Genomic DNA, 17,693 nt, shown 5'->3' with positions numbered 1-17,693 from the left:
GGCGATAGTGGAGACTGGTGAGGGAGGAGAGAGGGTGGGGGTGAGAGTGGGTACCCAGGGGGAGAGTGAAGGTGGAGGGGGTAGTGGGCCTGGTTGGGTCAGGGGAGAGAGAGGGTTTGGGCCTTGGGTGAGTAGGAGGGCTGGGGGAGAGTCGGGGTGGGGGCCCTGGGGGAGAGAGAGGGTGTGGACCTGGGGTGAGTGGGACAGAGGGAGAGAGGGGGGAGGGGGGGGGGGTGGAGAGAGAGAGACGGGGAGAGGTTGGTTCTGTGGAGAATGGGGAGAGGCAGTGTGGGAGAGAGGGATGGGGTAGTGGGGATAGGGTGAGAGGAATGGAGAGGGGAATGAGTGACCAGGGGGAGAGACTGGAGCCAGGTGAGAGAGTTGAGTGGAGGGAGGGAGACCTGGGAGAGAGGAAGATGTGTGACGGAGGTGACCTGAGGGAGGGGAGAGAGACTGGGAAATGGGGACCGGGAGATACTGGGGAGAGACCATGGGGTAGGAGAGGGTGTCGTGAGGGAGAGACATAGAAAATTAGGTGCAGGAGTAGGCTATTCGGCCCTTCGAGCCATTTAATATGATCATGGCTGATCATCTAAAATCAGTACCCTGTTCCTGCTTTCTTCCCATTAATCCCTTGATTCCTTTAGCCCTAAGAGCTAAATCTAACGTAGACACAAAATGCTGGAGTAACTCAGCCGGTCAGGCAGCATCTCTGGAGAGAAGGAATGGGTAATGTTTTGGGTCGAGAACCTTCTTCAGACTGACTCTCTCTTGAAAATATCCAGTGAATACACTCCACTGCCTTCTGTGGCAGAGAATTCCACAGATTCACAACTTTCTGGGAGGAATTTCCTCATCTCAAGAGTCAAGAGCGTTTGATTGTCATATGTCCCAAATAGAACAATGAAATTCTTACTTGCTGCAGCACAACAGAATATGTAATCATAAATAAATAATATAACAAAAACTCAGGAACAAACAATCCTAAATGCCTGACCTCTTATTCTTAAACTGTGACCCCTGCATCTAGCCTGACCAACCCTCTAAGAGTTTTCTATTTTTCTGTAAGACCCAGGGTAGTGGGTGGAAAAAGACCAACGAGGGAGAGAGAATGGGGAGAGGAGATGGCGACGAAGATACAACGTATATTATGTATATTAATGATTTGGATGAGGGGATTGAAGGCTTTGTGGCAAGTTTGCGAATGATATGGAAATAGGTGGAGAGGCAGGTAGTGTAGAGAAAGCAGGGACTCTGCAGAAGGACTTGGATAGGTTGGGCGAGTGGGCAGAGAAGTGGAATATAGTGGAGCAAAGCGTGGACTACACTTTGGTAGTAGGAACAAAGGCCTAGACTATTTTATAAATGGGGAGAGAATCCAGAAATCAAAGGTGCAAATGGACTTGGGAGCTGGTGCAGGATTACCAAAACGTTATTCTGCAAGTTGAATCAGTAGTAAAGAATGCAAACGCAATGCTAGCATTTATTTCAAAAGGGCTTGTATACAAAAACAGGGATGTAATGCTAAGTCTCTATAAGGCGCTGGTGAGGCTGCATTTAGAATATTGTGAGCAATTTTGGGCACCATATCTGAGGAAGGATGTGCTGGCTCTGGAGAGGGTCCAGAGGAGGTTTACAAGAATGACCCCAGGAATGATTAGGTTAACCTGAGATGAGCGTTTGTCGGCACTTGGCCTGTACTCGCTGGAGTTTAAAAGAATGAGGGGGGGCCTAATTGAAACATACAGACTAGTGAAAGGCTTGGGTTGAGTGGATGTGGAGAAGATGTTTCCACCAGTGGGAGAGTCTAGGACTAGAGGCAATAGCCTCAGAATTAAAGGACGTTCTTTTATGAAGATGAGGAGAAATGTCTTTGAATCTGTGGAGTTCTTTGTCACAGAATGCCAAGTCAGTAGATATTTTTAAGGCAGAGATAGTCAGATTCTTGATTAGTACGGGTGTCAGTGGTTATGGGGTTAGGAGGGAGAGATAGATCAGCCATGATTTAGGAATTCTCTGTCACACAAGGCATTGGAGGTCAATTCACTGGATGTATTCAATAGAGAGTGAGATTTAGCTCTTATGGCTAATGGAATCAAGAGATATGGGCAGAAAGCAGGAACGGGATACTGAATGTGGATGATCAGCCATGATCATATTGAATGGTGGTGCTGGCGCGAAGGGCCGAATGGCCTACTCCTGCACGTATTGTCTATGATTCAATGGCGATGAGCCGAATGGCCTAATTCTACTCCTATTCCAATGGCCTTATGAAACATACAGAATAGTGAAAGGGTTGGATAGAGTGGATGTGGAGAGGATGTTTCCACTAGTGGGAGAGTCTAGGACTAGAGGTCATAGCCTCAGAATTAAAGGGCGTTCTTTTAGGAAGGAGATAAGGATAAATTTCTTTAGTCAGAGGGTCGTGAATCTGTGGAATTCTTTGCCACGTCGGGCTAAGTCAGTGGGTATTTTTAAGGCAGGGATAGATAGATTCTTGATTAGTACGGGTGTCGGGGGCTATGGGGCGAAGGCAGGAGAATGGTGTTCGGAGGGGGAGATAGGTCAGCCATGATTGAATGGGAGAGTAGACTTGATGGGCCAAATGGCCTAATCCTTTTCCTGTCACTTATGCCCTTATGACAACAGAGAGAGAGAAGTGAGGGACAGTGGTGAAGAGAGAGGGAAGAGAAGAAGAGTCTGGGGAGAGGGGGGAGTGGTGGGGAGACTGAGACCCTGGGAGGTAGGGGTGGGTGGAGGAGTGAGAGACTGGGGAGTGTGAGTTATCGGAGAGGGAATGAGGCGGTGTAGGTAAGGGGAGACCACAACCATGGGGGGAGAGAGAGAGGTGAGGTGGCAGTCGGAAAGGGAGAGAGCGGGAAGCATTGCAGAGGAAGAGACTGATCTAGGCTCCCAGGGAGAATGGGGGCGGAGTGGGAGATGGAGAGACCCTTGCCCAAGGGAGAGGGGGAGAGTCTTCTCCGTGGCCTGCAGTTGTGGGGGAGGGGTACATGCAGTCAGGTGGAGGGTGGCCTGCTTTGGTTGGCAGGTGAGAGTGGGGTCTGTTGTTGAGTGTGCACCTGAGCTGATGGACATGGCCCAGCCCATCACACCTGTGTGCTCCTCACCATGGTGCTGTCAATTCCAACCCAGCAGGGCTGGCCATGTTCAAGAAGGAACTGCAGATGCTGGAAGATCGAAGGTACACAAAAATGATTTTTGTGTACCAGCAGGGCTGGCCACTTAGTTTCTGATCTTGGTTTAATTGCATCATCTGTCTTTGCCCTCAGGTTTCAGAATGAGCTTTAATTTTGGAAATCCGGCTGCCGGAGGCGGCTTCTCATTTGCCTCGCAGAAGACGGCCACGGGTGGCACTGGCGGATTTTCATTTGGCAACAATGCTGGGGCTCCTCAAGGAGGCTTTGGCTTTGGAACAGCACAGCAGCCAGCAGCCGCTGCACCTGCCACCACCTCGGCCCCAAATGCCAACATGTTCTCATTCACCACCCCAACTGCAACCACTGGCTTTGGTCTCCCAGTACAGCCAGCAGCAACCTCCACAGCTGGATGCTTCCCAGTACAGCCAGCAGCAACCTCCACAGCTGGAGGCTTCCCAGTACAGCCAGCAGCAACCTCCACAGCTGGAGGCTTCCCAGTACAGCCAGCAGCAACCTCCACGGCTGGAGGCTTCCCCCTTGCGTACGTTCAACTGCTGGACCTTGCATTAATGTTCAATCTCCTTGAAAACATCAACAAAAGGATAGGGGAAACTCAGCCGGTCGAGCAGCATCTGAGGAGAGGGAAACCGGCCACTTTTGGGGCCATGGACCCTTCCTCAGAATGGGGGCGAGTGGTGGGGGTCAGTTTGGGGGAGGCGTGGGATAGTGGTGTTATTGGATGCAGGGAAGTAGTCTGGGCATGGAATGAATTGAGGGAGATAGAGCAGGAGGGGATGGAGTGTCAGGAAATAGGGTGTTGATGTCTTCAAAGCTTTATGTAAAGCCAAGTTACTGGTGTGTAGGAACAAACTGCAGATGCTGCTTTACGCTGAAGATAAACGCAAAAAAGCTGGAGTAACTCAGCAGGTCAGGCAGCATCTCTGGAGAAAAGGATTAGGTGACGTTTCAGGTCAAGACCCTTCTTGACACAGTCAGGCGAGAGGGAAACAAGATATATAAAAGGCTCATCGAGCAATGAAATGAAAGATATGCAAAAAGCAACCATGCTCAAGCAAAGATGGAGCCCACAGTGGTCCATTGTTGACTATGGGGAGGCGATAATGTTATACAAACAGTGAAACTGAACAGGTGGATAGTGAAACTAGTGCGAGGACTAAGTTGGGGGAGGGAAGGAGAGAGGGAAAGCGAGGCGTTACTTGAAGTTAGAGAAGTCAATGTTCATACCACTGAGTTGTAAGCTGTCATAGCAAAACTGACAATGGAAGAGGCCCAGGACAGAAAGGTCAGTAGGGGAAGGGGGAGTTGAAGTGTTTGGCAACCGGGATATCGCATAGGCCAGGGCGGACTGAGCAAAGGTGTTGAGTGAAACGATGGGCCAGTCAGCGCTTGGTGGTCTTGAGGCTTGGTGCACAGACTGGGCGATTGTTTGCTGCATTACAGGGAGGGGTAAGGATGGGGGCTTTGGAGAGGGTGCAGGTTCACCAAGATGTTGGCTGTTAGCTATAATCTGCAACGAGATATTGGTCAAATGTGAATTGTTTTTGAACTTGGAGTGTAGTGGGCTGAGGGAGCAACTTGACAGAAGTTTATACATTTATACATTATACATTATAAACTTATGTGTGGGGCAAATTATTTTTACAGAGAGCGCGAGTGAAATGAGCCTAGAGCGTGTTGCCAGGAGTGATGGTGGAGGTACTGGACAGGCATGTGAACAGACAGGGCCAGGACTGATGGTGGAGGTACTGGATAGGCATGTGAACAGACAGGGCCAGGACTGATGGTGGAGGCACGAGACGGTCATGTGAACAGTCAGGGCCAGGAGTGATAGTGGAGGTACTAGACGGTCATGTGAACAGTCAGGGCCAGGTGTGGTGCTAGACAGTCATGTGAACAGGCAGGGGATGAGGGGGATATAAACCATGTTTGGGCAGGTCGCAGTCGTTTAATTTGTCACAGACATGGTGGGCCAGGGTGTCTATTCCTGTGCTATGTGCAGATGTGTGTTTTAATGTAAACTTGTATTTTCTCTGCAGAATGAATAAAGGCAGTTTAGGGGGCTTTGGCAGTGCAGCAGCCCCACCAGCCGCTGGCTTCTCCTTTGGTAGCATGCAAGCCACGAGCGCTACTGCTCCTGCCACCTCTGCCTGCACTGCCACCACCGCTGGCTTCTCACTGCCTTCCGGAACCACTGCCCAGACCGTGGCGCCGTCCGGCTTCAGTTTTGGCGCTGTTCCGGCGCAACCAGTTCCAGGGGGCTTTGGACTCGGTGCTGTCTCCACAGTCCAGACGACAGCTACCACTGGATTTGGGTTTACCGCTGCTCCAGCTGCCCCAGCTGCTCCAACCCAGACCACCGCAGCTGGGGGATTTGGCTTTACCACTTGCACAACTCAACCACTGAGTGGATTCAGCTTTGGCACTCCGGCTTGCACCACAGCACCTCCGAAACCGGCAGCACCCATCTCCCTCGGAGCACCAGCGACAGGTGAGTGGTGTTTCCATCCACGCTGTGTTCATTGGTGTCATCCCTCCTGTGTACGCAAGGTCACAAACAACAGGATAAAGAGGAAATAGTTAATCAGCTTTGTCCTCTCACCTGCACAGATTGTTGACTCATGGTCTGATAATGCCTTGGCATTGTTGTTCTTTGTGGATTGGTTTGTAACAGATAAGGAGCTGAATTTTGCTCTACAGTTTGGGCAGCACAGTGGCACAGTTGATGGAGCTGCTGTCTCACAGTGCCAAAGATCTAGTTTAATCCTGACCTTGGATGCTGTTGGTGTGGTGTTTCCACATTCTCCCTGTCACCACCAGTTTTCCCTGGGTGATCTGGTTTCCGCCCATGCATTATTATTTATACTATGAAGTTTCTTGCTGGGCACCATTTTACACATGCCATGAGTGCATGGGGACTATATTAGTAGGCTCTGAGCATCTTGCATACAGTGCCCTCCATAATGTGTGGGACAAAGACCCATCATTTATTTATTTGCCTCTGTACTCCACAATTTGAGATTTGTAATAGAATAAATCACATGTGGTTAAAGTGCACATTGTCAGATTTTAATAAATCCATTTTTATACATTTTGGTTTCACCATGTAGAAATTACAGCAGTGTTTATACATAGTCCCCCAATTTCAGGGCACCATAATGTTTGGCAATGTCATGTAAATGAAAGTACTTTGTTGCTTATCCTTTGCACGCAATGTAAAGTGTTTGTTGCTTATCCTTTGCATGCAATGACGGCTTGAAGTCTGCGTTTCATGGACATCACCAGTTGCTGGGTGTTTTCTCTGGTGATGCTCTGCCAGACCTGTGTTGCAGCTATCTTTAGTTCATGCTTGTTTTGGGGGTTAGTCCCCTTCAGTATTCTCTTCAGCATATAAAAGACATGCTCAATTGGGTTGGGATCGGGTGATTGACGGCCACTCAAGAATTGCCAATTTTTTAGCTTTGGAAAAACTCCTTTGTTGCTTTAGCAGTATGTTTGGGATCATTGTCCTGCACCATTGTCGTTGTCACCGCCGGCCAATGAGTTTTGAGGCATTTGTTTGAACATGAGCAGATAGGATGTGTCTATACACTTCAGGATTCATTATGCTACTACCATCAGCAGTTGTATCATCAATGAAAAGAAGTGAGTCAGTACCTTCAGCAGCCATACATGTTTATTGAGCACACATTTTGTTGCATTCTGGTTTTACTGCAGTACTCATTTCCTTATCACGTCTATCCCCACAATACCTCTCCTTGGTGGTACATTCCTCAAACTGCTGCTTTGAAGAATTAATGACCTTCTTTTAACTCGAGTCATACAGAGCAGAAACAGGCTCTTCATCTCAACTTGCCCAAGCCAACCAACGTGCCCCATATACACTAGTCCCACCTCTGCATTTGGCCCATATCCCTCTAAACCTATCCTATCAACGTACCTATCTAAATGCTTCCACATTGCCATCGTACCTGCCGTTAGTACCTCGTCTGGCAGTTTGTTCCATACACCCACTGCCCTTTGTGTAAACAAAAACGTTGCCTCCCCAGGTTCCTATTAAATCCTTCCCCCTTCACCATAAACCAATGACCTCTGGTTCTTGATTTCCCCCACTCTGGGCAAAAGACTGCGTTTACCCATTCTATTCCTCATGATTTTGTACACCTCTATAAGATCACCCCTCATTCTCCTGCACGCTGAAGATAAAGACATAGCCTGCTCGACCTCCCCTATTGCTCAGGCCCTCAAATCCTGGCAACATCCTCGTAAATCATTTCTGCACGCTTTCCTACAACGTGGTGACCAAAACTGAACACAATACTCGAAATGTGGCCTCACCAACATCTTATATTACTGCAGCATGACCTCCCAACTTCTATATTTAATACTACCCTATCAACCCGTAGCCCCACTTTCAGAAAACTCCGCACCTGCACCCCGCACCTGCACCCCTTGATCCCTCTGCTCTACAACACCCATCAGAACACTACTCACTGTATAGTTCCTGCCCATGTTAGACTCTCCTCACCTTTCTCTGCATTAAATTTCATCAGCTCACCTGGCCAACCGATCAAGATCCCGCTGCAATTTTTAACAGCCACTTTTGTGTTGTCTGCAAACGTGCACATCAAAAAAAGCCTTCCTATTACATCTTACTACAGTCCTAGTCAATACACAATTCATAAATGCTAAGAAAGTGTTGAGAATTTAATGTAAAACAAGTTAAAATGCAGATGCTGGTATACGAAACAAATGTTGAAATAACTCAGCCAGTCAACTAGCGAGAGAGAGAAACCAGTCGATGTCTCGGGTGGTGGATCCTTCCTCAGTACTGGGGCATCAAGTGAACTGCTCTCATGGTTTCCCATCACTGTACTGATGTCCCCTCTCACCCCGTCAATAAAACATCTCGCTGATAGTCAGTACTGATGCTTCTGATTACTTGGCATGTCAAAACCAATCCATGTTGAGTCTTCCGTCTCACACCTCGCCGTTCTGAGTAAATTCCCAAACGTTGACCGGTTTCTCTGCAGACGCTGTCCGACCGACTGAGTTCTCCCAGCATTTCTTGTTTAAGTTTCGATGCAATTGACGTGTGAAATGATTGCATAATTGGTATTTCTGTTTGCTTGGCAGTGTTGAAGCACAGCCAATCTTCACTATCTGATGGCTGTCTCATTGTTTAAAAGTCCCAATGGTTCGACAGCTGTTCCCTATGGCCCTGTTTCCTGAACCTCCTCTCCAGCTCATCTTGTTCATGGAAACATTTATAATACTGTACACATTTCAACAAACTAGCCAATGCCTCTTGGAGTAATGGTAATCTGGGACATCTGAGTCTGCAATGCTAAGTCATGTGTTACTGTTTTACTGTACAGTGAAAAGCCTGTTTTGTTTGGAGAGTTATTCCATTGAAGATGTGTACAGGCTCCCTCCTGATTTGATGCTGCTATTATCTCTTCCAGGTTTTGCTTTTGGTGCACCTACGACTGTGTCAAGTGCGCCCACGGCAGCCCTTGCATCTCAGAGCTTTTCCTTTGGTGCAAAGCCAGCAGGTGAGTCAGTAATACAATGAGAGGAATGTCCATCTATCTCCCTCTGATTAACACAGGAGTTTGGTGGTTCAGCAACGCCAGGTTATGGGGAAGTTCATATCCCAAGAGGTATTATAAACCTTTACTTCTGAGGGGGATACTGGTTTTCATGGAAGACGATAAGATCAGAAGCTCGTTCTATTCTAGTGTGGATATTCTAAATAAAACCACAGTGAGAGTACCTGGACAAAGTGAAACTTGTAAATCATTCATCTAGTGGCTGTGGTTACCAGATGAAAGCACACGGCATTGGGGGTTCAGTATTGATGTGGATAGAGAACTGGCTGGCAAACAGGAAGCAAAGAGTAGGAGTAAACTGGTCCTTTTCACAATGGCAGGCAGTGACTAGTGGGGTACCGCAAGGCTCAGTGCTGGGACCCCAGCTATTTACAATATATATTAATGATCTGGATGAGGGAATTGAAGGCAATATCTCCAAGTTTGCGGATGACACTAAGCTGGGGGGCAGTGTTAGCTGTGAGGAGGATGCTAGGAGACTGCAAGGTGACTTGGATAGGCTGGGTGAGTGGGCAAATGTTTGGCAGATGCAGTATAATGTGGATAAATGTGAGGTTATCCATTTTGATGGCAAAAACAGGAAAGCAGACTATTATCTAAATGGTGGCCGACTAGGAAAAGGGGAGATGCAGCGAGACCTGGGTGTCATGGTACACCAGTCATTGAAAGTAGGCATGCAGGTGCAGCAGGCAGTGAAGAAAGCGAATGGTATGTTAGCTTTCATAGCAAAAGGATTTGAGTATAGGAGCAGGGAGGTTCTACTGCAGTTGTACAGGGTCTTGGTGAGACCACACCTGGAGTATTGCGTACAGTTTTGGTCTCCAAATCTGAGGAAGGACATTATTGCCATAGAGGGAGTGCAGAGAAGGTTCACCAGACTGATTCCTGGGATGTCAGGACTGTCTTATGAAGAAAGACTGGATAGACTTGGTTTATACTCTAGAATTTAGGAGATTGAGAGGGGATCTTATAGAAACTTATAAAATTCTTAAGGGGTTGGACAGGCTAGATGCAGGAAGATTGCTCCCGATGTTGGGGAAGTCCAGGACAAGGGGTCACAGCTTAAGGATAAGGGGGAAATCCTTTAAAACCGAGATGAGAATAACTTTTTTCACACAGAGAGTGGTGAATCTCTGGTACTCTCTGCCACAGAGGGTAGTCGAGGCCAGTTCATTGGCTATATTTAAGAGGGAGTTAGATGTGGCTAAGGGGATCAGAGGGTATGGAGAGAAGGCAGGTACGGGATACTGAGTTGGATGATCAGCCATGATCATATTGAATGGCGGTGCAGGCTCGAAGGGCCGAATGGCCTAATCCTGCACCTAATTTCTATGTTTCTATGAAAGAGGTCAGCTGCTCACAGGTTTTCTCTCTGTTTTATGTTGCCTATTTACTTCACCGACTATCCCATAATGCAATCAAATACCAGATTCCAGAATTTGTCTGGCTTAGCTTTCCGGACTAACTTACCACCTGTGATCTTGTCAAAAGCCTTGGAGAGCGAGAAGAGTAGAACGGAGGTGTCAGTGTTGCAGTTGAATAAAGAACTATGGGGCCATGAGGGAGGAGTTGGCCAAAGTTGACTGGAAAGATTAGCCGGGATGACAGTGGAACAAAAATGGCAGGTGTTTCTAGGAATAATACAGAAGGTGCAGGATCAGTTCATTCCTAGGAGGAAGAAAGATTCCAAGGGGAGAAAGGGACGACCATGGCTGACAAGGGACGTCAGGGACAGTATAAAAATTAAAGCGAACAAGTACAACATAGCAAAGATGAGCGGGAAGCAAGAGGATTGGGTAATGTTTAAAGAACAACAGAAGATAACCAAAAAGACAATACGGGGAGAAAAGATGAGGTACGAAGGTAAGCTAGCCAATAATATAAAGCAGGATAGTAAAAGCTTCTTTAGGTATGTGAAGAGGAAAAAATTAGTTACGGCCAAAGTTGGACCCTTGAAGACCGAAAAAGGTGAATTTATTATGGGGAACAAGGAAATGGAAGATGAGTTGAACAGGTACTTTGGATCTGTCTTCACTAAGGAGGACACACAATATTCCTCATATAGTAGTGGCCAGAGGATCTGGGGTGACGGAGGAACTGAAGGAAATCCACATTCGGCAGGAAATGGTGTTGGATAGACTGATGGGATTGAAGGCTGATAAATCCCCAGTGCCTGATGGTCTGCATCCCAGGGTACTTAAGGAAGTGGCTCTGGAAATCGTGGATGCATTGGTGATAATTTTCCAATGTTCTATAGACTCAGGATCAGTTCCTGTGGATTGGAGGATAGCTAATGGTATCCCACTTTTTAAGAAAGGCGGGAGAGAGAAAACAGGGTATTGTAGACCAGTTAGCCTGACATCGGTGGTGGGGAAGATGCTGGAGTCGATTATAAAAGATAAGATAGCCGAACATTTGGATAGCAGTAACAGGATCGGTCCGAGTCAGCATGGATTTATGAAGGGGAAATCATGCTTGACTAATTTTCTGGAATTTTTTGAAGATGTAACTAAGAAAATTTGACAAGGGAGAGCCAGTGGATGTAGTGTATCTGGACTTTCAGAAAGCATTTGATAAGGTCCCACATAGGAAATTAGTGGGCAAAATTAAGGCACATGGTATTGGGGTAGAGTGCTGACATGGTTAGAAAAGTGGTTGGCAGACAGGAAACAAAGAGTAGGGATTAGGATGACTTGGTCAGGTTGGGGGAGTGGGCAGATGCATAGCAGGTGAGGTTTAATACGGATAAATGTGAGGTTATCATCTTTGGTAGCAAAAACAGGAAGGCAGATTATTATCTAAATAGCGTCAAGTTGGGAAAAGGGGAAGTACAACGGGATCTGGGGGTCCTTGTACATCAGTCTATGAAAGTAAGCATGCAGGTACAGCAGGCAGTGAAGAAAGCAAATGGCATGTTGGCCTTTATAACAAGAGGAATCGAATATAGGAGCAAAGATGTCCTTCTGCAGTTGTACAGAGCCCTAGTGAGACCACACCTGCAGTATTGTGTGCAGTTTTAGTCCCCTAATTTGAGCAAGGACATTCTTGCTATTGAGGGAGTGCATCGTATGTTTACAAGGTTAATTGCTGGGATGGCGGGACTGTCGTATGCTGAGAGAATGGAGCAGCTGGGCTTGTACACTCTGGAGTTTAGAAGGATGAGAGGGAATCTTCGGTCCTTCGAGCCAGCCCCGCCATTCAATGTGATCATGGCTAATAATCCACAATCAGTACCCCGTTCCTGCCTTCTCCCCATATCCCTTGATTCCGCTAGCCCTGAGAGCTCTATCTAACTCTCTTTTGAATGCATCCAGTGAATCGGCCTCCACTGCCCTCTGAGGCAGAGAATTCCACAAATTCACAACTCTCTGTGTGAAAAAGTTTTTCCTCATCTCAGTTCTAAATGGCCTACCCCTTATTCTTAAACTGTGGCCCCTGGTTCTGGACTCCCCCAATATCGGGAACATGTTTCCTGCATCTAGCGTGTCTAATCCCTTAATAATTTTATATGTTACTATAAGATACCCTCTCATCCTTCTAAATTCCAGTGTATACAAGCCCTGTCGCTCCATTCTTTCATCATATGACAGTCCCGCCATTCCAGGAATTAACCTGGTGAACATACGCTGCACTCCCTCATTTCTCCAGCCTCCACGTTCTTTTCCCTGGCGAATACCAAAGAGAAGCATTCATTTAGGATCCCACATATTCCCTGGTTCCACCCATAGATTACCCCTTTACTCACCTGGGGAATGTCAGCTATCTACTTATTTTTAGTATTAAAGCTCAGATGCTTTGGAGTCAGTGCAGCTCTTTAATCACGAAAGACTGGTCATCTGAAAAAAATAACAGCTGCTTGTTTGTCTGCATCTGTGTGCCTATGATGCTGCTGCAAGTAAGATTAGTGCCTTGCTGCACGTACATATGATAATGAAGTTAAACTTGCATTTATGGATGGTTAACTCTCACTATGAGTGAAGTAAATGTACCCTAAAACAGCAGCCGTCTCCTTCAGGCTTGCTGCATCTTTATTCTGGAAAACATTTATCTTTAAGTGTAAAGATTTGAACATGGTGTGTTTGCAGGTTTGACCACAGGAGCTGCAAGTGTGGCCCCTGCAGCAGGATCATCTCTGTTTGCTTCAGTGGTGAGCTCGGATCCTTCCACCTCTTCCCTGACCACTGGCTTCCCATGTGAGTGAGTCATCAGTGTTTGTACTAACAGCAGTTATAAAACCTTGTATCTGAAAATGCAAATCTGCATTAGTTTAACGGGGTGAAACATTGATCAGCCTACATCTGCATTTAGTAAGTGTAGAAATAAGGAACTGGTTTATAAAAGACACAAACAGCTGGAGTAACTCAGTGGGTCAGGCAGCATCTCTGGTCTTTTGAGTTGGACATTTGGCCTTGAGGCTGGGTGCATTATAACTGGATTTACTGTGACTACCAGAACATTTAATCTCTTCAATGATGTGGGGGGACAGGAATCCTTCTGCGAAATGACTTGATGTTTGATTGGTTCAAATGGTATTTAATCAGGAAACTGCAACTGCATGCAGATCTTGACTGTCTTTTGAAAGAGACAAGATAATGTTTTGAATTCCCTCTCAAAAATATTTTCAATTATTCAGTCTGAATTGTATTTTGCTCAGTGATACTCAGGTTCCATGATGACAGGTAAATATCTGCCTGAGCAAAGTACCTACAGTACCCTCCATAATGTCCTTGTACATCAGTCATTGAAAGTAAGCAAGGTACACAAAATTGCTGGGGAAACTCAGCGGGTGCAGCAGCATCTATGGAGCGAAGGAAATAGGCGACGTTTCGGGCCTCTGAAGAAGGGTTTCGGCCCGAAACGTCGCCTATTTCCTTCGCTCCATAGATGCTGCTGCACCCGCTGAGTTTCCCCAGCAATTTTGTGTACCTTCGATATTCCAGCATCTGCAGTTCCCTTTTGAACAACATTGAAAGTAAGAATGCAGGTACAGCATGCAAATGGCATGTTGGTCTCCACAGTGAGAGGATTTGAGTATAGGAGCAAGGATGTCCTGCTGCAGTTGTACAGGACCCTGGTGAGACCACACCTGGAGTATTGTGTGCAGTTTTGGTCTTCTAATTTGAGGAAGGACATACTTGCTATTGAGGGAGTGCAGCGTAGGTTTGCAAAGTTAATTCCCAAAATGGTGGGACTGACATATGATAAAAGAATGGGTCGACTAGGCTTGTGTTCACTGGAATTTAGAACGATGCGAGGGGATCTTATAGAAACATATATAATTCTTTAGGAATTGGACACGCTAGATGCAGGAAAAATGTTCCCGATGTTGGGGGAGTCCAGAACCAGGGGTACCAGTTAAAGAATAGTTTTCACCCAGAGTTGTGAATCTGTGGAATTCTCTGCCACAGAAGGCAGTGGAGGCCAATTCACTGGACCTTTTCAAGAGAGTATTAGATATAGCTCTTGGGGCTAACGGAATCAAGGGATATGGGGAAAAAACAGGAATGGGGTACTGATTTTGGATGATCAGCCATGATCATATTGAATTGCGGTGCTGGCTCGAAGGGCCGAATGGCCTACGCCTGCACCATGTTTCTATCAATTGCTGCCATATTCTTGCTGTATTGTGATGATCCAGAACTGTACACAATGGGCCAAACGCAGGTAGGTGGGACTAGAGTAGATGGGACATGTAGGTCTGTTTCCACACTGTAAGACTGACAATACTGCAGGTGAGATCTGGCCAATGTTTTGTGCAGTGCAACTCCTGCACTCAGTGGCTTGGCCTAGGAAGGTGAGCATCACAAATATATTTAGCACCACAAAATCCATCTATGAGCCCAATTTTCAGGGAGCTATGGTCTTGCATCTTAAGGTTCCTCTCCCGAAACCCCTGCCATTTACTGTATACGTCACCTCCCACAAAGCATTACCTCACACTTGTCTAGATTATGTTCTGTCTGCCACTCTCTAGTGTAGGCGGATAATCTTTACAGCATTTAAGAGACAAGTATCTAAATCCCCCAAGCACAAAAAACTGGACCTAATATAGATAAATGGGATTAGTGCTGTTGGTGGGTGTGGTGGGCTGAAGGAATTATGACTATCTGTCAACATTCTGTTGTTGGGGAAAGGCTGGCATAGGGCATAATGTGCGTAGTGTAGTAATCTAAAAACAATATTTGCAGGGTCATAACATTGAGAGCTGACTGTTGTTGTGAACCTAGACATCTTCTTCCTAATCCAATCCTCTTTGTCTTTAGTGACAACTTGCACCAGTTCAGTTCCAGCTGCCTCAACATCGGCTCCATTTGGCTTCAAGCCAACAGGCGCAGCCTTGCCTGTGACCACAGCCACCACCTTGGGTATGTACACGTGCTATTATACAATACTACTCGCTCTGTATAGTATAGATGTGAGGCCGATCAACTTGCCATAGTTGGATATGTTTTATGTGTTACAGTACACAGCTAGTAGATCACATCACCAGATCTATGTTTTATGTGTTACAGTACACAGCTAGTAGATCACAGCACCAGATCTATGTGTTACAATACGCAGCTAGTAGATGACAGCACCAGATCTATGTTTTATGTGTTACAGTACACAGCTAGTAGATGACAGCACCAGATCTATGTTTTATGTGTTACAGTACACAGCTAGTAGATGACAGCACCAGATCTATGTGTTACAATACACAGCTAGTAGATGACAGCACCAGATCTATGTTTTATGTGTTACAGTACACAGCTAGTAGATGACAGCACCAGATCTATGTGTTACAATACAGAGCTGGTAGAGCTGCTGCCTCACAGCGTCACATACCCAGCTATCATCCTGACCTTAATGCCATCTGTGTTGATATTGATTTCCTCCCAAATCTTTGATGTGCAGTTTGGTGGGTTAGTTGGTGACAAAATCACCCCTAGTGTGTATACGAGAGCTAGAAACTGGGGGCTGGGGTAGGCTGTCGATGGATTTGGGGGAGTAAAATGGGATTAGTGCAGAATTGGTGTGAATGAGTTCCTGATGGTCGGAGAGGACTTGGTGGAGCGAAGGACTAGTTTCCGTGCTGAATGTCTTTATCACTGCAGGTTTGGGATGGTTAATAGCCTCCAGCTCAGTCAAAACTGCTCCAGGAACTGGCCCATTCTAGTGTTGGACTGGCTGGTAGGATTGTTCATGACTAATGAACAAATCTATCTAATAGTGTTGTGATGTATACAGAGATGGTTGATTTTACTTTGGAGTCACGTGAGTGACTACGTGAAGGGCCGTCCGTCTGCGTGCGCGTCATTACGTCTGAACGCAACACGCACGACGGACTGGCAGGCATTGATCCTCCCAGGCCGTCGGGATGAGCAGGTAAGGAAAGTTGAAATCACTTACCTGCGTTCTTTCGGGCTTGAAGTTTTTCAGAGCCCAGATGTCGAGGAGACGGCCCGCGGGGATGTCGGCTGCCGAAGACCGCAGCTTTCCAAATAGCGGGCGACGGTCTTGTTCCCGACATTAGCAGACTTTGCGCGGGGGCAGGAGCTCCATAGTTGTCCTGCGGGACGTAATACCACCCGCAAGTCTAAACTAATCCGTTGACTCAGATGAGTCCGGGGAAGAGGGATACCCTCCCTCAACGGAGAGCGTCTGAGGACGACTTCTCCCACATGGAGCAACTTATGGAGAAGTTGCTCCAACAATGATCTGCTCCAAAGGAGGGAGCAGCATCAGCGGGAGCCTTGCTTCCCGACATTAGCGCCGACAGCAGAATCGGCAGGAGACTTTGCGCGGGAGCAGGAGCTCCATGGTTGCCCTGCTGGACGTAATGCCACCCGCAAGTCTAAACGAAACCGTTGACTCGGATGAGTCCGTGGAAGAGGGATACCCTCACTCAACGGAGAGCGTCTGAGGACAACTTCTCCCACATGGAGCAACTTATGGAGAAGTTGCTCCAACAATAATCTGCTCCAAAGGAGGGAGCAGGCGCGGTAGGCAGCGCGGCTCTCGCCAGCAGCGGCCTCTGCAGTCCGGCTGCGTTTTTATTATTTTATGTCTATGTTTTAATGTAGTTTCTGTTATTTTTGTTGGGGTATGTGTGTGGGGGGGTGGGGGTGGTGTGGGGGGGAGGGGGAAACTTTTAAATCTCTCCCTGCACGGGAGACCCGACCTTTTCTTTGTCGGGTCTCCGTTGTCGTTGGGGCTGCAACGAGGAGCGGCCTCCAACAGGAAAACCGGGGACTCCAGTGCCGAACTCACCTCACCGTCGCGGAGCTGGCCGAGTCCAGAGCGGGTGGAGCTGTGGTGGACGCTGCTGCGACCCGACCCCCGGAGATTCGGTGGCTGCAACTGCGGGTTTGGCGGACAGTGACACCGGGAGCCCGCGGGTCCCTGGAGGGAGACCGCTTTTTGGGGCTTCCGCAACGGCGACTTCTCCCGCCCGAGTTGCGGGGTTGAAGAGCTCCTGGAGCGGGGCCTTACATCACCGCCCCGCGCGGCTTGGAATGGCGGCGGGCTGCGAGCGCGCACCGGGGGCTCTAACACCAAGACCCGGTGCGCGAACTTGCATTACCCGGCGTGGTTTAATGGCCACGGGACAATTCGCCATCGCCCGCCGGGGGCTTTGACTTTGACTCTGACATGGGGGGGAGAGTGCAGTGGAGAGATAAGTTTTTTTGGCCTTCCATCACAGCAATGTGATGGATGTTTATGTAAAATATGTTGTGTCTTGGGTCTATTTGTTGTAATGTATGGCTGCAGAAACGGCATTTCGTTTGGACCTCACGGGGTCCAAATGACAATAAATTGAATTGTATTGTATTGTATTGTATCAGCACGGCCTACAGCAGTGCCGGTGCCGGGAGCCTCGCACATGGGGCAGCCCAATGTCTTCCCCATTGGAGGGGGAACTACA

General features: G+C 47.5%; 1 protein-coding gene across 4 annotated transcripts in view; it reads left to right on the top strand.

The window, feature by feature from the left end:
• Nucleotides 1-17,693, top strand: part of LOC116979270 (nuclear pore glycoprotein p62-like) — a 47,236-nt gene that overhangs the window by 2,448 nt on the left and 27,095 nt on the right. For 3 of the 4 annotated variants that reach the window (XM_033030878.1, XM_033030881.1, XM_033030882.1), the window contains 5 exons: nt 3,291-3,699; nt 5,216-5,667; nt 8,642-8,731; nt 12,874-12,981; nt 15,052-15,153. In XM_033030878.1, the coding sequence (XP_032886769.1) occupies nt 3,299-3,699; nt 5,216-5,667; nt 8,642-8,731; nt 12,874-12,981; nt 15,052-15,153 (1,153 nt within the window). In that variant the 5' untranslated portion in view covers nt 3,291-3,298. Of the gene's footprint in view, nt 1-8; nt 18-3,290; nt 3,700-5,215; nt 5,668-8,641; nt 8,732-12,873; nt 12,982-15,051; nt 15,154-17,693 lie in introns of all 4 variants that reach the window. The other variant, XM_033030879.1, reaches the window with a different exon arrangement.

The sequence above is a fragment of the Amblyraja radiata genome, chromosome 12 (assembly GCF_010909765.2).
Source record: "Amblyraja radiata isolate CabotCenter1 chromosome 12, sAmbRad1.1.pri, whole genome shotgun sequence".
In the NCBI taxonomy this organism is placed as follows: Eukaryota; Metazoa; Chordata; class Chondrichthyes; order Rajiformes; family Rajidae; genus Amblyraja; species Amblyraja radiata.
The sequence above is the reverse complement of the archived record's forward strand: the minus strand, read 5'-3'. Positions and strand labels throughout refer to the sequence as shown.